General features: G+C 55.6%; 1 protein-coding gene across 2 annotated transcripts in view; it reads right to left on the reverse strand.

The window, feature by feature from the left end:
• The window catches only part of MINDY4 (MINDY lysine 48 deubiquitinase 4), a 125,006-nt gene that overhangs the window by 43,711 nt on the left and 61,656 nt on the right, over positions 1-19,639 (reverse strand). For both annotated transcript variants that reach the window (XM_022583984.2, XM_089917546.1), the window contains exons 8-12: positions 17,046-17,162; positions 15,726-15,814; positions 6,381-6,482; positions 4,600-4,663; positions 3,383-3,448 (exon numbers count right to left, since the gene is read on the reverse strand). In XM_022583984.2, coding sequence (XP_022439692.2) covers positions 3,383-3,448; positions 4,600-4,663; positions 6,381-6,482; positions 15,726-15,814; positions 17,046-17,162 — 438 coding nt within the window. The remainder of the gene's footprint in view (positions 1-3,382; positions 3,449-4,599; positions 4,664-6,380; positions 6,483-15,725; positions 15,815-17,045; positions 17,163-19,639) is intronic.

Raw genomic sequence — 19,639 nt, forward strand, 5'->3', positions numbered from 1 at the left:
GGAAACACACACAGGAAGGGCCTTCAATGCAGACTTAGGGCTTAGGGAAGGAGGGAGCGTCAAGGAAGGCTTTCCGGAGGAAGCGATATCTAGACAGAAGCCCAAGGGACAAGGAGGAATCAGAAAAGGGAACGTTGTTCCAGGTGAGAGGAGAAGTACATGCAAAGGCCCAGAGGCAAGAGAGGGAAGGTTTACCATGGCTGGAGCACAGAAAAAACCCCGAGGACATCATTTTTTTTTAATAATTACCTTTAAATCTTTTTTTGGAAGCAGAAATGGAATGAATGAATCAACAATAATCTTAAATCAATGTCACCTTAATTCTGTGATCTCAGGCCAGTCACTTCACTTCTGTTGTCCTCAGTTTCCCATTTGCAAAATGAGGATAACAAATACCTCCCTTGCATGTTTCCTTAGGTTACGCTGCACGTCCTATGAGGCCAGGTCGGTGGAAGTGCTCTGACAATTGCAAAGAGGAATGCTGATGTCCCTGCGCAGGCGGACAGAGGCCTGGGAGGACTACGGGCCACCAGTGCCCTTGTCACAGCTCTACTACAGTCTTGTCTGTTGCCTCAAGGAGTGACAAAGCTCTCTCAGTCTCAGTTTCCCCTTCTGAAATGCCTACCTACTTCTGCCCTGGACTTGCACATTGTCCTGGGGAGGCCACGGCACTTCCTGGGTCTGTCTCCCCCACTGCCGTGCCTTCCTACTCGCGGGACTGCAATGAAGTAAGGAACACAGGCTCCCGCTGTAAGCCAGGAGTCTGTGTAAACGTGGAGAACTATTATTATACTCAGGCCAGCATTTTCCACAGTCCTTGGGACACATCCAAGGGGACCTCATCCTGAGCCGTGGATATGCCCCTGCATGTGGACAGGTTAGGTGAGACTGCGGAGGGCAGGGACATGATCCCCGCCTGGGGCCTCTGGCCCTTGCCGGATGGAACACGACTGAATGGCACCAATATCCCATTTTGTTTTTAAAACATTTATTATTATAAAATTATCTCATCAAATTCCAGCTGCCAAGCCATGGAAGGCCACAGGGCGAAGTGCCTGCACTGAAAGGAGAGTCCAGGCAGGCAACCGAGCCAGAACCCACCAGCAGGGTCTGGAAAAATGTCTGGTACCGCTTGGGCAGAAGGGGTCGTTCCGCCGAGCTGCTCTGGCCCAGGAGAGACCTGAGTCCACCAAGAACCCCAGTGAGAGGCAGGGGCGGGAGCATCCCCCAGTTTGCAGGGGGCGGCAGCCAGACATCTCACCAGGAGGGTGAGCGGTAATGAAAACACAGCAAGGAGGCTGTTTATTTTGGGCAGACGTGGTTCAGTGTTCATTTCCAGGCCTGGCACGAGGAACCCCTCCTAGGCCCAGACCATGAAAAATGAATTTGGTGAGGGTAGTGCTGAGGCAGCTCAACGGCTTCCAGCAAAAACAGAATTTCAACTGCAGGGAGAAAACAACACCTTCCAGAGCGAGGGCCAAATGGTGACCGCTCGTACCCAGGGATCAAGGCCAGGAGAGGGGGGAAAATTGCTCTGAGCCCAGGGGTGTGGCAGGAAGTAGGCGGCTCCCGCCCCTGGCAAGGGTCCCACTCTCAGAACCTCTTTCACACTCACTGTCTTGCTCGGGCTTCATCGAAACCCTGTGGGTACAGGCCAAGGGAGGAGGGAGACCCCATCTATAGACAAGGATGTAGACGATTTTGGTGCTGAAGGGCCACCCCAGGGCCTCAGGGGCAATGATGGGGCCTCAGATCCTGGTGTCATGTGAGCAATCACCCCAGGGCCCCTCCTTTGCCCCACACGGCTTCCCTCCTCCAGCTCTGCGTCACCTGACAGTGTGGACACAGGTGCCCTGGGTCCTGGCCTCCCTGAATGCACACTGATGCTGTCAGGGTTTGCTCGTCTCTCAGATGCGTTGCTGTATTCTCACACTGCTCTGGTATGTTTAATAAAAGGTGTCCTTTCTGCTTATTTAAATTGCCTGGTCCTTAATTTGGAAGACATTCTTTCCCATGCATTTAAGGTTCTTCTTTAAGAATCACAGTTGGACGGTAAAGAGCTGGAAGTTAGGGTGCTAACTAACTGCTCCATCTTCCACTTTCCAGGCGAGGCCACGGAAGCCCAGTGACTATCCTGAGGCCACTTGTGACCAAGGAGTAAGGCAAAGGAGGTCCCGGGGCCTGTGCTCCAGGCACCCCATGGCCCTGAGCCGGTGGTGAGCACGCTGCATCTATAGACAGCCCACTGGGTTATGCTCATGAAGAACCAGAGAAAGCCAGGGAACAAGTGACAGCCAGCCCAGGACTTCCAGCGCCAAGGCCAGGACCCCTCCTACATCAGAGCCCCTCCCACGCACCTGCGGGACAGGCTGACGCAGAAAGGCTGCTTCTCTCTGCCATGCTTCCCTCCCGTCTCTACCTGTCTACAACTAACCCATCTCAAGGTTACCTTACGTGATCATCACCATGGTGATGAAACACCCACAACAAAAGCTAACGACCCCCGAGAACACGGAGCAGGACACGGTGGCTCCAGGCAAACGCTTTGCACAGCGCTCTGAGGCAGGCACCGTTGTCATCAGCCACATGGTACACAGGAGGAAACTGAGGCACGGGGGGGTCCAGTAAGTTGCCCAAGGTCACAGAGCTACTAAGGGGTGTAACCTAGATGCAAACATCCACTGACGCTGACGGGCTCCAGAGACAATGCTCTTCACCCACCCCCGGAGCATTCAACGACCTCCTCCACAAAGCCCCGAGGCTACAGCCCAACTCTGAACTCCCTCAGTCCTCTGATGGGCTGCTCCCAGGCCCTGGCTGGGTTCCACCCCATCTCACAGCCTGGAGCAGGTGCACGGCTCTCCTCCAGTAGAAAGGATGCTCCGGAGGCCCCTCCGGGCCCAGCCCTGCCTCCCAGGACACCAAGCAAGGTCCTCTACTATCAGGATCTCCATCAACGGTGCTCAGACCTCCAACCCAGCCCAGGAACCCATGTCCTAGTCACCTCCCCAGATGGTGCTGAGCCCCACTCACTGACGAAGTATTCTTTACCTGCAGAGGTAGCTGCTTGCCCTCGGACAGAGAGAAAGCTCTCATAACCACAGTCTGATAGCTGCTCCCCTTCAGCCTGACCCCGCTCCCTCCCTGCTTCCGCAGCCCCCGCTGCAGCGGCTCCCTTTACCTGTAGCCATGGTCAGCCCTCCAGGAAATAGTGGCAGAGGTCAGACCCTCTGCCCCCAAGCCCACTCTTCTCCAGCCGACTTCGCCCCACTACTCCAGGGTGGGGATGAACGGGGAACACCCCCAGTTCACTAGCATGTCTCCCACAAAGAAAGCAGAAGCTTAGCAACGCACATCCCACAAACTAAACCATCGTTCGTACCTGATGGACGCTCTGTTGAAGAAAAGTCACCAGTTCCTCGTAGCAGGTCAAACTGTGGAGTATGAGCTGGGAAACACAAACACACAGGGTGAACTGCCCAAGCCCGGTGGACGGTCCCCCATGCTGGATTAGTTTCTGTGGCCCTAACTTCAGCAGCTGGAAGACCCCACTGGGGAATGTCTCTGCAGTCAGAGAGCGGCGACCTCGGGAGCGGGGGTGGAGAGGCACTCCTACACCTGTGTGTGATTTTAAAGGCTGCAGGGCCCAGCTGGGGTCTCTGGGGCTCCCGCCCTGCAGCAACACTGGGCCTGCCTTTAGAGGCCCCAGGATTGGAGACATCATGGAACTAAAGCCACAGAGCCAGCATCATGCATGGATGGCCCTGATGGGCGGGGCTGCACCCTGCAGGCTAGTCACAGATATCTGAGGAGCACCTTGGGGGCGGGGAGGGTCGGGGGACAGGGGAGTACAGGGTGGGTGACCCACTCAGGTCGCCATCACCAGGCCTGTTCTAAGCCCAGCAGGCGGTGCCCTGAGTTCAGTGCAAAGCAGTGGTTATGCGTCTCCTGTGCTTTCTCATGCAGGTCAGAAAACAACACTTTCACAGATAACATCCAACAAAGTGAGATGCTTAATTAAGATCCCAGGGCCACACATGCCCAAAAGGTCAAAGGGAACAAGCTAAGTAAAACAAAAATCCTCAGTGAAGAGGAGGTTAATTTGTGGGAGAGTCTCAGAGTTTCCACATTTTCACACGTCTCTCATTTCTCTCCTGTCCTTTGTCTTACTTGGGTCTGGCCTTCCAGCTGGTGCTCCGTCCATCAAAGCTCTTCTCTGCTAACTTCCTCTCCCTTGCACCCCCACTACCCTCTCATGGCAATCCCAGAGAGGATGCTATGACATAAAGGGGGACACGGGAAAGGCTGGGGTTTAGCCAAAAGGCATGGTGCATCGAACGCTGGGGGACATCAGGTTCTGTACAAGCTCAACATGACGGGGCGCCCATCGGACTTTTGGCCATAAAGCCAGTTCTGGCCAGAGCTCATCCCAAAGGCCCCCACCTCTGCCCGCACCCCAATCCCAGGTGGAGGATTCTGCTGGCCTGGGCCACAGGGAAGGTTGGCCCATCCCCAACTGAGGAAGGATTTACTTATATGAAAGGAGACTGTCCCCAAACAAAGCCAAAGGTTGCGTGATAATTTTCCAGAAAGCCGTACTGTTTCTAAGACTCCATCTGCTTTGTATTTCCCGGTTGGACTGAACTGCTGTGTTCTCGAAGCCCTAAAAAGGAAAGGGAGATGCATGAGTCTCTGCGTGGAGAGAAGACATGCCCCAGAGCCAGGGCAAAAACCACACGGGCTGCTCAATGAGGACAAACCAAAAGGTGGCCCAAAGGAAAGAAGGGAGCCAAGTGCACCTCGTTTCCCTGCTTTGAACTCACCCGCTAGGCCGGGTCCGGAGAACTCCACTAAACGGGAGGGGGTAGAGGTGCGGGTGCTAATATGGGATGGAAAAAAGACAGCCGAAGGAGAGCTCGGGATAACCAAACCCAAATCCTGGTAGCAGGAAGTCTGCCTCTCACCCACCGACGAGCATGCTGCCAGACTAAGGAATGCTCACTTGCCCTTCGTCTTTAGGGACTTGAGGCAAGTCCAGCCTCTGCCCTCTTGGAGGACATCTGTTTACACAGCACCTGCATGTGCAGCCCAGGAAGGCATGGACTAGAAGCTGCATTTGGGTTTGGGGCCACTATGACATTAGCCTGCTGTGCAGCCTTGGACCAGCCACCGCCCCTCTCTGGGCTTCTGTTTCCTAATCTGTAAAGTAAGGAGAGATTGAATTTTTGCCCCATATGCTCTCAAGGCTGCCATGCAGATCCTAAGGGCCAGGGTTTGTAAGTTACCTGGAACATGGGTACCAAGGACAAGCACTCGATAAGAACAATAGTGATAATGATGATAATATCTAACACTGACACGATACTTAGTATGATCCAGACCTTATTCTAAGTGCTTCATACTATTACTTATCACTAATTTATATGGATAAATTATTTAAACTGATGGATATTATCATTCATTATATACCATTTTATTTATGTTAACTTGTTCAATTCCCACATTCACCCCTTTAAGTAATCATTACTATCACCCCTATTTTCCAGGTGAGTAAACAGGCTAGGCACAGAGAAGTCGACTCGGTTAGTCAAGGTCACAGAGCCAACAAGCAACAGCACTGGGGGTCAGCCTTTGGAGTCTCTTAAGTTCTGTGCTCTACTGACCACTGTGCCCCCTTCCAGGGTGTGGCCCTTGTATCCAAAGGGCACCCCCTTTACTAAAGCTTAGCCACACAGCTGGGATGACGTGATGCTTCCACTCTGAAGGGTCAGGCTGAAAAGCCGGCAGACCATCCACATAGATTACGAGGATGGTATCCTCCACCAGTAGGACAGAGGTAGCAGAGAAGACTGCGCTGGCTCCACCGCTGATCTCTCACCTCCCTGAGTCTCCTCACTGGAACGGGGATCCAAGTGACAGAGCAAATAGGAGTGTGCTTTGGGGACTTGGGGGAGCAGTACAAATGACTGGGTCGACCTAGAGGCTGCTTTCCGAGGCCTCCGGATCAGAGAAACGTAGAGGGGAGCAAGCTGCCGGTGGGGGGCCGGGGATGGGGGCATGGGTTTTCTCAGGCTGGTTACATCCGCCAGCACCCCCTGCAGAGAGGGATCCCCAGATCTGACCCCTCTCGACCGGAGCCATGTGGAGGGCTGGCCCTCCCCTGGTGTGGGGCTGCCCAGCACATCAGGTCAACTCTCTGGGCTCCTCCTGGCCTGGAGCACAGGGCAGGGGTCTGGGAGGACACAGACACGGTCCTCAGGCCCAGGCGGCCTGTGTGAGACGATGATTTCCCCAAGGACAGGAGAGCGCACAGCCAGCTGGCCTGGAGCTGTGCCCGCCCGAGGTGGAGTGGTAGCAACACAGCCCAGGGAAGCACTTACAGCGTCACCACGGCTCTCGTGTGGCCTCCAGCCCGCCACACAATGTCCGCGATGGCCAGGGCCAGGCAGCGGGTCCTAAGAGCGTTTGAAGGCTGCAGCTGCCTGAGGACAAAAAGGGAAGTGTGTTTATGCCTATGGGGACAGACATCAGAGACAGCGCAGCCCTGTGGAAGACGGCCTGCCCTCTCCTCTGCTGCCCAGCGGAGCCCTGCGGCCCAGGGGCTCGGGCAGAGCCTGGGAAGAGGGCCTCTGCAGATGAAGACCAAGGGAAGAGCTGTGAGGGAGGGGCCGTGGCGGGGCTGGAGGAGGAACAGGCTGAGGAAATCACCCACGGGAGCGAATGGGCCTCTGGAGACTCGGCAGGGCCTGGAGCGGTGGGAGAAAAGGCTGCGGGTTCTGACAAAGCCCAGGGGACTGAGCCCGGAACTGCTGCCATCCCAGGCAGGGGCACCGCCCTGCCCCGCCCAGCCTTGGCCAGCCCCGATGCCCAAGCCCCTGGAGACAGCGGCTCACGCAAGCAGGTGCCCCGCGCTCCCCCAGCTGACAGGAGACCAGACCACGAGTGCTGAGGGGAAAGTAGCCTGACTTTCCGGTTACTTGGACATAGGGCGTGGGGACGTGGGGAAGGGAGAATTCGGGATGACGCTGGGCTTCTGCTGAGTGCATGGTGGTGCCACCAACTGAAATGGGGAACACGGTGGGTGGGGACGGGGGAGGGGTGGCGTGGGCAGCTGGAGGTGCACGTGAGACGACGGGGCGGGGACTGGGGGGGGCGGTGCGCAGCTGGAGGTGCACGTGGGATGCCCTGGTGAAGCTGTCGCTCTAAAAGCCCAGGAGAGCGGCTCGGGCTGAGTAGAGGCTTACGAACCAGCAGCGTGTGAGGGGTCCTCGGCACCCTGCATGGCTAAGATTTCCCAGAGAGAGGATGAGGAGGGCAGAGGCGGCAGCCAAGGCTGGAGCCTCGTGGAACTCCAGCGCGTGGGAGAGGCAGGGGAGGCAGGCAGGAAGGGCAGAGCTCGGAGATGGGCCGTTAGTCTTGGGAGCAAAAGGGCTGGAGAAGGACAGGCAGTCAGTGGTGTCAAAAATGGCAGAGAGGGGCTTCCCTGGTGGCGCAGTGGTTGAGAGTCCGCCTGCCGATGCAGGGGACACGGGTTCGTGCCCCGGTCCGGGAAGATCCCACGTGCCGCAGAGCGGCTGGGCCCGTGAGCCATGGCCGCTGAGCCTGCGCGTCCGGAGCCTGTGCTCCGCAACGGGAGAGGCCGCAACAGTGAGAGGCCCGCGAACCGCAAAAAAAAAAAAAAAAAAAAAAAAAAAAGGCAGAGAGACCTCTTACCATAAAAACGGCAACGAAGAGGCCAGGCCCTTAGTGCATGAAGTCCGTGAGAAGGACAGAAGAAGCAATAGTCACGTACAGACGCTCTTTCCGTCTCCAGGGCTCCACAGAGCTGTGCTTCTTGCCCACCCCTGGATTCTGGGAAGTTTTCTTAAATTCCTATCAAGGCAGGCTGAGTGTCTGAGTGTCTCACTACCTAACAAACAAAAGGGGCTTGACGCCAGGGCTCCCAGCAACGTAGAGGGAGCTTCCATGTTTTCAGTCACCAAGTACCCAAAGCTCTAGGCTGAGCTGTTGGGTGGGGAGCAGGTGAAAACTGGTGTTTGTCCTTCCTCTCCAGGATAGGAGAGGAGAACCTGGAGACCAGAACACAGGTCACCATGGTGGGCGGCATGTGGTCACGGCCCAGTCCGTGGGCCACAGAGCCAGCCGTCTGCACCTAGGCCGTTGTGGTCCAGTGACTTTAAAGTGGTAGGCAACGTGACACAGGGTCCCTCAGTTTCCCCATCCCTAGACTGGCTGGGGCAGTAGTACCTCCTTCATCGTGTTGGGAGCTTTAAATGAGATGATCTGTGTAAGGTCCACGGCCCAGTGCCTGGCACGTGGAGAATGCTCAGTAAAGCGTAACCATTGCTGTTGTCTTTATGGAAACGTCAAGTGCCCACTTTGGCTGTGGCCAGAGAGTTCACAGGATGGTGAACTCCCTATATCTGATGTGAAAGTGACGACAAGCCGCTGACACCAGGCAATGCTTCTAACTCAATGAGACGCAGACTGCCTGGTACCGTCTGCAGCCTCAGGAAGCCTGCCTGCTCCTCTGGAAACAGCTACCACACCACCAGCAAACCGGGCACCTGAGATTCGGGAAGCACTGGCCCTGGGCCACTGTCAACTATGAAAACAAAGGTGAGGAAACAGGGCTTCCCTGGTGGCGCAGTGGCTGAGAGTCCGCCTGCCGATGCAGGGGACACGGGTTCGTGCCCCGGTCTGGGAAGATCCCACATGCCGCGGAGCGGCTGAGCCTGCGCGTCCGGAGCCTGTGCTCCGCAACAGTGAGAGGCCCGCGTACCGCAAAAAAAAAAAAAAAAAAAAAAAAAGGTGAGGAAACATTGCTCTGGGATTCAGGAGAGGCTGCCAAGGACCAAGGAGGGCCTGGAAAGCAGGGCTCATCGGACAAAGGAGAAAGGATCCGGGTGTGGAGGCGAAGGCCAGCGAGGGCAAGGGGCTTCCCCAAGGCCTTGAGCCAGGAGTGGAACCCAGGCCCGACCACCGCACTTCTCCCAGTGCTACCGTTTTCTGGAAAGCTGTGTCTGGAGCTGACGCAGGGAAGAGCATGCTGGAGAAGACACAGGGAAGGATGGAGAGACTAAATGGAAGCCAATGAAAAGAATGAGAACTTTTGTGTAGAAACACGGAAGTTCAGAGGGTCTGTAAATTAGAGCCTGTGAGACCTGGAAGATAGGCCGGGCCCAGGAGCCAGATCTCTTGATAGTGTTGCAGGTACAGGAAAGATGGGCTCAGAGGCAAAGGGATGCTGGTCCCCAACACCAGGAGCTCCAGATGGCTGGTTCCACCTCGCCACGCTCTCCTTCTTCCCTCACTGCTGTTTCACTTTGTCCAGTTTTTACTGTGTGACCTTGGGTGAATCATTTAGTCTCCGTGCCTCAGTTTCCCCCTTTTAAAAGGGGACAATAATAGTACCTCCTTCACAGGGTGGTTTTAATGATTAATGAAGTAATACGTGTGAAGGGCTTCTAACAGTGCCTGGCATGCGATAAGTACTTAGTATATGTTGGTTTTTAACATCTTACTTGTGGCTGCGCTGAGAAGCGTTCAGGCAAGCGTTACCCGCTTAAGTAAGTTAGTGTGGACCATAGTGAATGTTTGCAAGGTGACCTGGTAGCTCCGTCTGGAGGTGTTCCAGCACGGACATTCTAGACAGAGGATACAATCCAGGCATAACTTTGCCCCGCTCCTGCCCATGTCGAGGGATCTAGCTGGGGAGTGCCCTGGTCACACCTGTGCTGTAGGAGGAGCCTGTGGTGAGTATGTACAGTGAGGACAGGAGGGAGGGCAAGATGAAGCAGCAGTGCTGGTCGGGCCCTGGCCGTACAGCTCAGCTGAGGAGCAGGGCACCCCAGTCCTGGGCAGGGGCGGGAAGGGAATGGGCATGGGTGCTCCGGAGGTGGGACTGACACGACTGGCGGTCACCTGGATGGGGGTGGGGCAGGAAACAAGCTCTGGGGATGACGGAGTCTACTACCGTGGGTTGTGATTCCAAGGAGATGAATGTCCAAAATGCAGACCCTGGGCCAGATGCCCCCAAGCATCATTCCAGCCCGGCCCTTCTGCCAGGTAACCGGCCACAGGGTATTCAGGGCTGGGGTGCGTGCGGATGACAAGAGGGAGGAGGGAGGCGCTGCAGTGAATCGCCGGCCTCCACCTTCACCAAGGAACTCAGGGTCTGCCTTCACCTCGGTGACCAGGGTGGTCCTGCATGTACTTCCTTCATCAGTCACGCACGCGCTTATCCAACCCCTACCGCGAATCTAGCACCTGGCCGGGCTCTCGCACCAAGAGAAGTTTCTTTAAAGGAGTCTAATACCTCACAGAAGAAGTGCAGGATTTGTCTAAGGGTGGGCGATGGGTGTCAGGAAGTAATACATCCTGTGTTTGGCTTAATTACCCAAGTCTTCCAGATTAAAAAGATGTTTCTACCATCATTAACTCAAAACAGGCTCACCAGTCCACCCTGACGTGCCCGCTAGTCTGAGCCTATAGAAGGATCAGAAGCTGGTGAGTGACTGCAGACCCTTCTGCCCCCTTTCGGGGTCAAACTCTGCCAGAGCTGGCCTGGGGACCACCAGACCTGGGTTCCAAGCCTGGCTCCGCTAATGGGTCCAGAGGGGCCTTGGGCAAGTGCCCCTCCTTCTCTGGGCCTCGACTTCCCCAGTTGAAAAGGGAAGTAGAGGCGAGAGGACAGCTCCCTTGCCTGTGGCGCTCCCCGAGCCCGCAGCGGAACGAGGCTCACCATCGCTTCCCACGAGCCGAGCCGGCTGGCACAGCCCTCCTCAAGTGGAAAAACACCGAGCCCTGCCGCCCGGCTCTGCCGTCCCCAGTTGAGGAGAGGCCGGCTGCCGGCCTGATGGGATGAGTCTTAATGAAGCCAGACAGTCCTGCAGAAAAAACACCACCTCTGCCAAGAAGCCATTATTTCAGCATGATTTCCCTGGAGGCCGCAGTCACATCCTCGTGCGGCTTCGTAAACTACAGAGCCTAAAGAGCTGCACCTTGGTCACTGGGAGTCCATCTGGGTGTCCAGCCCTCGGGGGTTTCAAGCTCATGACACTCAGCCTCGTGCGGGGAGATGGCAGGCAGGGGGCCACGCCCGCCCAGGCCTGCAGACCCAGTGCAGGAAGGCCCACCGGTCCTGGTCCCGGAGCTCCCAAAGCGCCCAGCATTCAGCAGCTCCAGGTGCCGCCTCTGTGTGACATGAGGGCCAACGCGGTGCTCCTAAAGAGAACAGAGGAGCTTTCCTGCTTTTTTCTTCCTTTTTTTTTTTTTTAAACCGGATCATTTCTGAAATCTTAGAATTTCAGAGTCAAAAGGGAGTACTGAAGGCTCAAACCCAGCTCAGCACACCAGCCTGTGCAGCGACATCAGTGACCCCAACAATCAATATTAAGATCGTACAAATGAATCAAGGAAACCAGAGGCGCCGGGCTGCGAGAGGTTCCCGCAGGGATGTCGAATGTCATCCTTTACTCACACGAGGCAGCAGGTCCCCAGGGGTTTGCCATATTACTCTTCTGTACTCTTCTCATTTTTTTTTTTTTTCCCAAATTAGGAAAAATGGGGAGGTTCTGCCTAGAAGCCCTTCGTAAACTACAGAGCCTAAAGAGCTGCACCTTGGTCACTGAGAGTCCATCTGGGTGGGTGTCCAGCCCTCGGGTGTTTCAAGCCCATGACACTCAGCCTCCCGGCACCAGCCCCTCCCGGCCTCTCTGGCTCGCCTGGGGCTCAGAGTCTCTTCTAGGGCACGGTGTGGTGTGACAGACGTGCTTGGCTCTGCCCCGGAGGTCAGGTGTGAACCTGGACAAGCATCTTTCCCTCTCCGGGACTCAGTTTCCCCATATGTACCACAGCAGGCGATCTCAAGGTCCCACCCACTTGCACAGCCCTTGATTTACAAAGGATTTGGTCTGCATTTCCTTACTGAGTCAGACTTGGGCAGGACAGAGATTCACAAATGGAGAAAGTGAGGCCTTGCTGGCCCACAACTGTAATCCAGGTCTCTGGCTGGTCCAGTGCTGTCTTCAGCAACCGCCATCCTGGGACAAGCTAAGGACCACAGAGCTGGGCACTCCCCACAGCCTCAGCACGGGCACCTATAGGCTGCACCGACACCCACTTCGCAAGGACGACCTTCTGTGGCCTCCAACCTGTAGGGCCTCACCTCAGCAAACGGCGACCAGACTCCGCTCTCACCTCCCCCCTCGGCTGCCAGCCCCAGGCCCCGGCCACTCACTCCCCTGGCCTTTGCTTGACCCAAGTCCTAGCCTGAACCCAGGAGGACTCTCTCCTCTCGCCCCCAGTCGGCCTCCAGCCCCGAGGCAGGCTCATGCCTCAGCAGAGCTAGGTCCACAGCAGCGGAAGCCAGAGGAGGAGACATAGGATGGGGGGTGTGGAGGCAGCCGGTACTCCTTGCCCACAGCCCATCACCACCGGGACCTCCCCCAGCTGGTCCCTCGGAGCCCGGTCTCCCTGAGTCCCCTGAGGCCCTTTCAGCGAGAGCAGCCGGGTCACTGGGCCAAGCTCTCCGCCCCTCCCTCTCGGATGGGTGGGAAGAATGCCCACTATTGGGCCTGCTCGGCCACCAGCACCAGCAGGAAGCCAGACCACTACGCTCGGTCTGCATGGACAGCAGCTCTGGGTGCAGGGCCTGGGGCCGCAGGCGTGGAGGTGCCACAGGGGAGGGACTTACGAGGAGCACCCACGGTTGTGGGACTCCAAAGAAAGGTGAGGTCACTCTTCTGCAGCATGAACCCTTCCGCGCTTCCCGTGGGCGGGACCCTGCCTGGCCAGCAGGCCGAGCTCTCCCGGCTGCTCGGCACAGGCCTCCTCTGGCCCACCCAGGCAGCCTTCCCCCAGAGCGGGGCTCCTTCCCACCAGGCACACCCCACACATAGCTCCCAGCAGCCAGCAGCCCCTTCCAGCCTCCTCCCCTCCTGCCCCACCAGCCCGGCCTCCGAGGGCCTTCAATCTAGGCTGGCCCCAACTCTTCTTCCCACAGCTGGTACAGTTTTCTTTCTGCCCAGAGCCCGTCTTGGGCCCCCAGCCTGAATGGCTTTCCGCCTTCCAAGCCGTAGCTCCCCTCTCAGGTGTGGCGAGCAGAACTCTCTCCCAAGGACGTGCCTGGGGATCCAGAGGCTGTCACATCCCCTTAGCGGGACTGTAGGGCGGGCGACAAGGAGCCAAGCCTGCCTTGTGCCCTGGGCAGAAACGGCCCTTCCGGGAACCAACTTATACACCCCTCCCTGACTGCTGGGAAATAATCTACAACTTCCCCCAAGAAGTCCAAAGTCCAAGTTCAAAAGCAGCTCTGAACGGACGTGGGGGCTGAAACGAATTATCAAACACCTCCCACGAGGGCCAAGGCCAAGGCTTGACCTGAGCAAGCCACTGGGCCCCAAGGGCCCTCTGGCAGCCTGGCCCGGGTCTCGCCCTGCCCCCTACACTCTGCCCTGGCCACTCCCTGCCCTCAGGCCTCTGCACATGTTGTTCTCCTTACTGGAATACTATCCCCTCCCTCCCAGTCAGTCTGGATAACTCACATGTTTGTCCCGTGCGTTCATTCAACAAAAGTTCTGAGGGCCTCTTCTGTGCACTAGGCCTGGGGCTGGATGCCAGGGACTGGCTACGGCCCAGGCAGCTTAGGAAGGCCCCTGTTCTCAGGGGGCTTGTGTTCTGGCGCACAGACAGTGGACAGGTAATGACTTGGATAAAGAGGGCATCCAATGGTGGGGGCCTTGCAGGCAGCGTCTGGGGAGGTCGGGGAAGGCGGCCCTGAGGCCATGGCCTCTGCGCGTGAGGAGCCAGGGAAGGAGGCCGAGGGATTTGCTGGGAAAGGAGAAATCGAGGGAGGAACAAGCCTGTGCGAGGGTGTGTGCGAAGCCAGTCAGGAGCCCTGCTCATCCTCCGGATCTCAGTAAGATTAAAATGTCACTCCTCCAGCAAGCCTGCCTGACCCTCTTCACGTCCGGGTGGGCCCTGAGCTCCCTGCACGTCCCCCTGGGACCTCCTGTTCATCTGGCTCTCGTGTTCAGTCGTAGGTGCCATGAGGGCAAGGCCACAGCTGCCTTGTTGAGGCCCGCACGCCCTCCAAGCGCCTATTAAGTCCTCCCCGTGCGCCCCTCTCCAGTGCAAGGAGGGAAGGTAGGAGTGGAGGTGCATATGTGCTCGGAGAGGGTCCCTGCGCCCTTAGAGGGCAGGCAGCCAGAGGTCCCTCGCTTAGCCAGTCCCAGCCAACCAGCCAGCCAGGAGCGTCCCTGACCATCGGACGCTCACTGTGTGGGCCGCGCTTTGCTGGACTGGACTCCAGAGCAGGCACTGGGGAGAACAGCACAAGGTCAGACCTTGCTGTGCAAATGTTGTGTCGCTGGGCTTCCGGCTGTAGTTACGCTATGCTTATGGTTAGCATCTTTCAGCTTGAAACCAAGCACCTTGACTGTTACTTTGTAAAGTAATTAGACAAATCATATTATCGGACAAATTCTGAAGTGCCCAGCATGAAAAGCCACCTTCACTTGAATCCTGTCTAAGGCCACATCCTCTAAGCTGGTAAAATGTGTTTCGTTTTGTACAAGCTTGGCTGGATGTCTGGGGAACTAGTGTCTTTCCCAGGAATTTGAACGTGAATAAATGGGGGATGGGCCTTGTTGTCTTTAAAATAAAAAAAGGCAAGCCCCTTGAATTCAAGTTCAGGAATTGTCGAAACTAAGCTGTGATTTTCAAATCCGCTTAATCGCAACTTTGGAGAAGAGAATGGAGGTATCTACTGGGCAGGAGGATGCTTCCAGGGAGCTGGAAATATTTTCTTCCCTGATCTGGGTGCTGTGTTCATGGGTGTGTGATTTTGCAATAATTCATTAAGCAGAACGTACATGAGTTGCATCCTTCTTTGAGTTGTGTGCTCTTCTGTATGTATATTAGATCTGAACTAAAAAAGAAAGACAAGTGCCAGAAGTTCTGTAAATCTGAGGGCGACTCCGTACCACTGGGCACGTAGTTACTGCTTAAGGTAAGAGGGCTGCCTCCTCAAACTAGCCGAGCTGGCCCCAGCCTTGGGTAGCCCCTCGATAATCCTTCTACCTGAGCACCAACCGCAAGGTAGGATTATGGATTTCTCTCCATCCCTCAACCTCACAGAGCACTCGGGAGAACAGAGAATGCGTCTATTCCTCTCTGAATCACCGGTATCCGCACAGAGAGAATGTTCCAGAAATGTCTGTGGAGGGAGTAAGGACGAGAACGAAGGGCTGTGTGCAAACACTCAGCGTGTGAGGTGGGGACAGAATGGCCAAGGGGAGGAAACTGCATCCTGCAGGTCTGGCTGGACCGTGTGGAGATGGCTGTCAGCAGAGGTGGGGGAACGAGGGGAGGGAGGGGAGACCTGGGCTCAGTGGAGGGGTCAGCAGGCTGACCTGGGTGTAGATGGGATTTGGTGGTTGCTGTGCTCCCTCCTGAGGAGGGGGTGGCCTGAGTTTCAGTGCCGTTCCAACCGCCACTTCCCATGTGGCACGGGACTTAACAAGCCTCCCTGCTCTTAGAAACAAATGGCATGCAGGTCATTTAAACTGCTCAGCACTGGCCCTGTTAGCCAGCCACCGTTTCCCCTTTCCAGAAGACGGGAAATATCAGGGAGCAAACACACATTTCCTTGCTTATTTTTTCTGGACAGTGAGGAGAAGCCTTGGGAAGAGAAGCTATTGCCAGAATGAGCGCTGACTTACCGAGCACAGTCAGCTCCGCTATCTCCTTCAAACAGGAGTTTCTGTAGGACACAGCCTTGGACAGCTGCCAGAACCCCACAGGGACCACCCTGCAAAGAAGGATGCGCGTCAGTGCCTGTAAGAACGGACCCAGGGCAGGGCCACCTGCTCCTCCAGAACCAGCCTCCTCCAACAGGTTACAGAGCCTCAAACAGGGGTCTCCTGCGTGGTGACTACTTCTGTGAAGTGCTGACCCTGAGTCACAGAGAGGGGGTGACAGAGGCCCAGGTGCCCATCGCTAGAGGAAGGAGCAAGGTCTGTGGTGTGTGATGGGGGGAAAGTGACTCTTCACAACCCGTCAGCGGCTGTCACCATGGGCGTCCAGGCATCCAGAGACATGTTTCCGTGTCCACAGGCTGACGGTGTCAATTGTCTACCCAGCCTTCAAGGCCCATCCTAAAGGCCTCCTCCTCCAGGAAGGCTTCCCTGACCATCTCAGCCAGAAGCGAGCCCCTTGGGCAGCCTCCGCTTGTGTAAGCAATCTTGTTCCCCGGCCAGTGGCCTGCCTCAGCACCTAGTAGGTGTGACTTGGAGGGAGAGGGCTCCTTGAGGAGCTCACCCCTGTAGGCATCAACAAGTACAAGGACTGTCAGAGCAGGGGCCGTGGGTGCCCTTGAACTCGGGATGCAAGAAGGTGTGCTGACTTGGCCAAGTTAGGGGCAGAAGTGGGTGGTCTTGGGGTTCTTCCTCAGGCAGTGTGGGGCAGGGGGAGGCTCCTGGGGCTTGAGAAACGGAACCTGGATAAGCTGCCGGATTTTACAGTTATCTTCTGGCCCTGAAAATGCGTATCTTGGCAACTGTGTATAAGCCATGTTCAAATCCTGCCACAATCTACCTCCATTTCTCTGTCTTATATCATATCCTCCCCGCACACTTCTGGTCCTCACGCTTGGTACTTTTGCCCCTTCCTGCAGTCCCTGTATTTTCACACGGCCTCCCTTTGTTCATGCTGCCCTCTGCCTCCAGTATCCTTTCTCCAGCTCTACCTGCAAAATCGTCTCTCAGTACTTAGCTTAAGGACCCTCTCTGGTACCCCTGAGCGGACACAGGCCCCCCTCCTGCTCCCTGTCCCCTCCGGCATCATGCACCCCTCACGGCAGCGGTCATGTTGCCCCGCTCTGCTCTGCCAGCCACACGTGAAGTTCCTGCCCTGGGTGACAACTCAGCAAATGAGGGGCTGGCGCAGGCAACACCCACAGGATTTACCAAACTGGGGGACGTGTGCCCCTGTCCATGATGGGCCCACAGCAGGGTCCCCGGGGGCACTTAAAAACAACCTGCCTTGTTCTGCACGATGCCATATTTTAATGATGCTGAGTCGTTAAAGGAAAAACTCTGAAGTTTCCATTCTTCGTTGAAACAGCAAAAGCTGGAACCAAACAGAATGGTCTTTATGTCCTGTCAAAAGAAGAGAGAATTGTATTGGTTGTTTTAAAAGCAAACAACAGTACACTGCTGGGTGTTTGCATTCCCACAGGAGCTGGTCTTGAGTTCTAGCAGGGTAGTCTGTTTTCCAGCAGGGTAATCTGTTTTCTTTTTATTTTGCAAACCCATTCTTCTCATGTTTGAGGACAGAGAAAATGGACCCTCAGGGTCTTACCTCTGAAATATCTGTAAACCTTACCAGCCTGTGCTGACCCAGGCCAAAATCTTTTGAGCTTCCTTAGAAGTTCCTTGATACACAAAATTTTAGTTTTACAAAAGACCTTGGAGGTTCTTGACTGCACATTATAATTACCTACAGAGCCCTGAACAATCCTGACGCTCAGGCCCCGTGCCAGGCCAACTAAAGCAGAACCCCTGGGCGTCGGACGCTGGTATCTGTACTATTAAAAGCTCCCCAGGCGATTCCAACGTACAGCCAAGTTTGAGAACTGGTGCTCTAGCAAACTGTGACCCATACGCCAAATCCGACCCTCCACTTGCTTTGTAAATAAAGTTTTATTGAAACACAGCAATGCCCATTTGTTTACATATTGTCTGTGTTTTCTTTTACATTACAATGGCAGAGCTGTGTGGTTGCCACCGAGAGGCAAAAATACACTATGTAGCCCTTTACAGAAAAAGTTTGCCAACCCCACACTAGTACAACCCCTTCCCACATGTAAGGATCTCCTCTGCAACATCACCGGAGAGTGGTTCCCCCCATAAACTTGGCTTGAACACTCCAACCACCAAGTGAAGAGGGTTCCCACCACTTCCCAAGGCGGCCCCTCCATTTCTTCACAGCTCTGTGTTCTCAAAACTTCTGGCTGATACGGATCTCCCATCAACCCAAGCCTCACCCTCCAGAGCCCCAGAAAGTGCCAACCCCTCCCCACTGACCAGCCCGTGGATGGGAAAGCAGAGCCTCATCTCCACTTGCCCCTTCCCCATGCCGGCTGCCTCTTCTCTCTCTGCCATGATTCTACATCCGAGAGTATCTGAAGGGCCAGCACGTGGATTCTGTCACTACCCGCTCAGACCGTCTCTTTGCCGGTCATATCTTTCCTACAGACTCACGTTTCCCTCTAGAATCGGTTCTTTTTTTTCTTTTCACTAAGTACAAGGAAAATCTCTGTGACAGAGCGTTTGTCTACACGTCATCACATGTGGGCTAGTGGCACACAGGAGAGAGGGGTGGGTAAATTCATCTGTCAGGGCTTGGTTCCCCTTCTTGCACCAACTACGATCATCGATGTATTTGGACTGAGTTTCCCAAGAGCCTAGAAACGATAGGACCTTGAGTTTTCCGGCTGAAGCCCATGTCTATTCTCTCAATCACAGAATGACAGCTCCCAGCTAGGCACAGTATGGTTGCCAGGTCACAGGGTTACGAGCCTGGAAACCTGGGTCCTGCTTGCTGTGGCTGTGGACACCACGTGTCCTGGGTCCTCCTTTCTCTGTGTGGGCCTCGGTTTTTTTCAGCTGCTTTTGGAGATGCTACTACTGGGTGGTCTTTAGAGGCCTCTGAGGACCCTTCACCAAATAGCGGTACCCACTGCAAAGAATCATAGCCCTGTGGCTACAGACAACCAGAGCACTTACTCCCAGGCTTGGGGCTACTTAACTGTGTCTGACCCTCTCCCTGTGGTTTCAAAAGAAGGAAGGGAAAAGGAGGAGAAGGATGGGGAGGGACAAAACCTCTAGAAAAACCTTTGACTTTTCATCTGCGTGCTGAGTAAATACTTGGTAAGCAGGAAGAGAACAGGGTCAGCTGTGTCCCCAGGAGTTTTATTTTTCCCTCCTGGATCCTGGCTGAAAAGCCAGTGGAGGACAGCAGGGGCAGCATTCCATCCCACAGGAACCACTGGCCACGGAGATGGGCGAGGCCCTATGGCAGCAGAGATGGTGAGGAATCCAGGACATCCCCACAGAGGAGGCTGCTGAGGCCAGGCCAGGAACCGGCTCCCGAAGTCCTGTGACTCCAGGAGGTCACTGGTGTGAGCCCAGGTGGCGCTGAGGAATTGGTAACACTTCCCTGTCCTTCCCTCACTGCAGCCCAGCCTGAGCCCAGCTCGGGGGACCAGTGCAGGAGCACAGTCAAGCTAATGAGGACAATTATCCCGTTCCCATCGCAACCCTGGAGTTACCGGTTGCGGACATGGTGAAGCAGAGCTCTGGACCAACAGAAAAGCTGGATTCCGGAATGTTTGAATGGGAGGAGGTTGTATCCTCACCTCTTGTCTCAGAGAAGGAGAGGGAGATGCCAGGACTAGGCCCTTGTTTTCCTGACTCTCCGTTCAGGTTTTCTTCCACATCACATGCAAATTTCCTTTTTAACAGTGACTGAGAGATTTTATAACAGGATGAATGGAGCCAGAGAGATGAAAATCACCTCATCGGGCTTCCCTGGTGGCGCAGTGGTTGAGAGTCCGCCTGCTGATGCAGGGGAC

Source organism: Delphinapterus leucas, chromosome 9 (assembly GCF_059928025.1).
Source record: "Delphinapterus leucas isolate spDelLeu-1000000601 "Yukka" chromosome 9, BTC_Dleu_Yukka2, whole genome shotgun sequence".
NCBI lineage: Eukaryota > Metazoa > Chordata > Mammalia > Artiodactyla > Monodontidae > Delphinapterus > Delphinapterus leucas.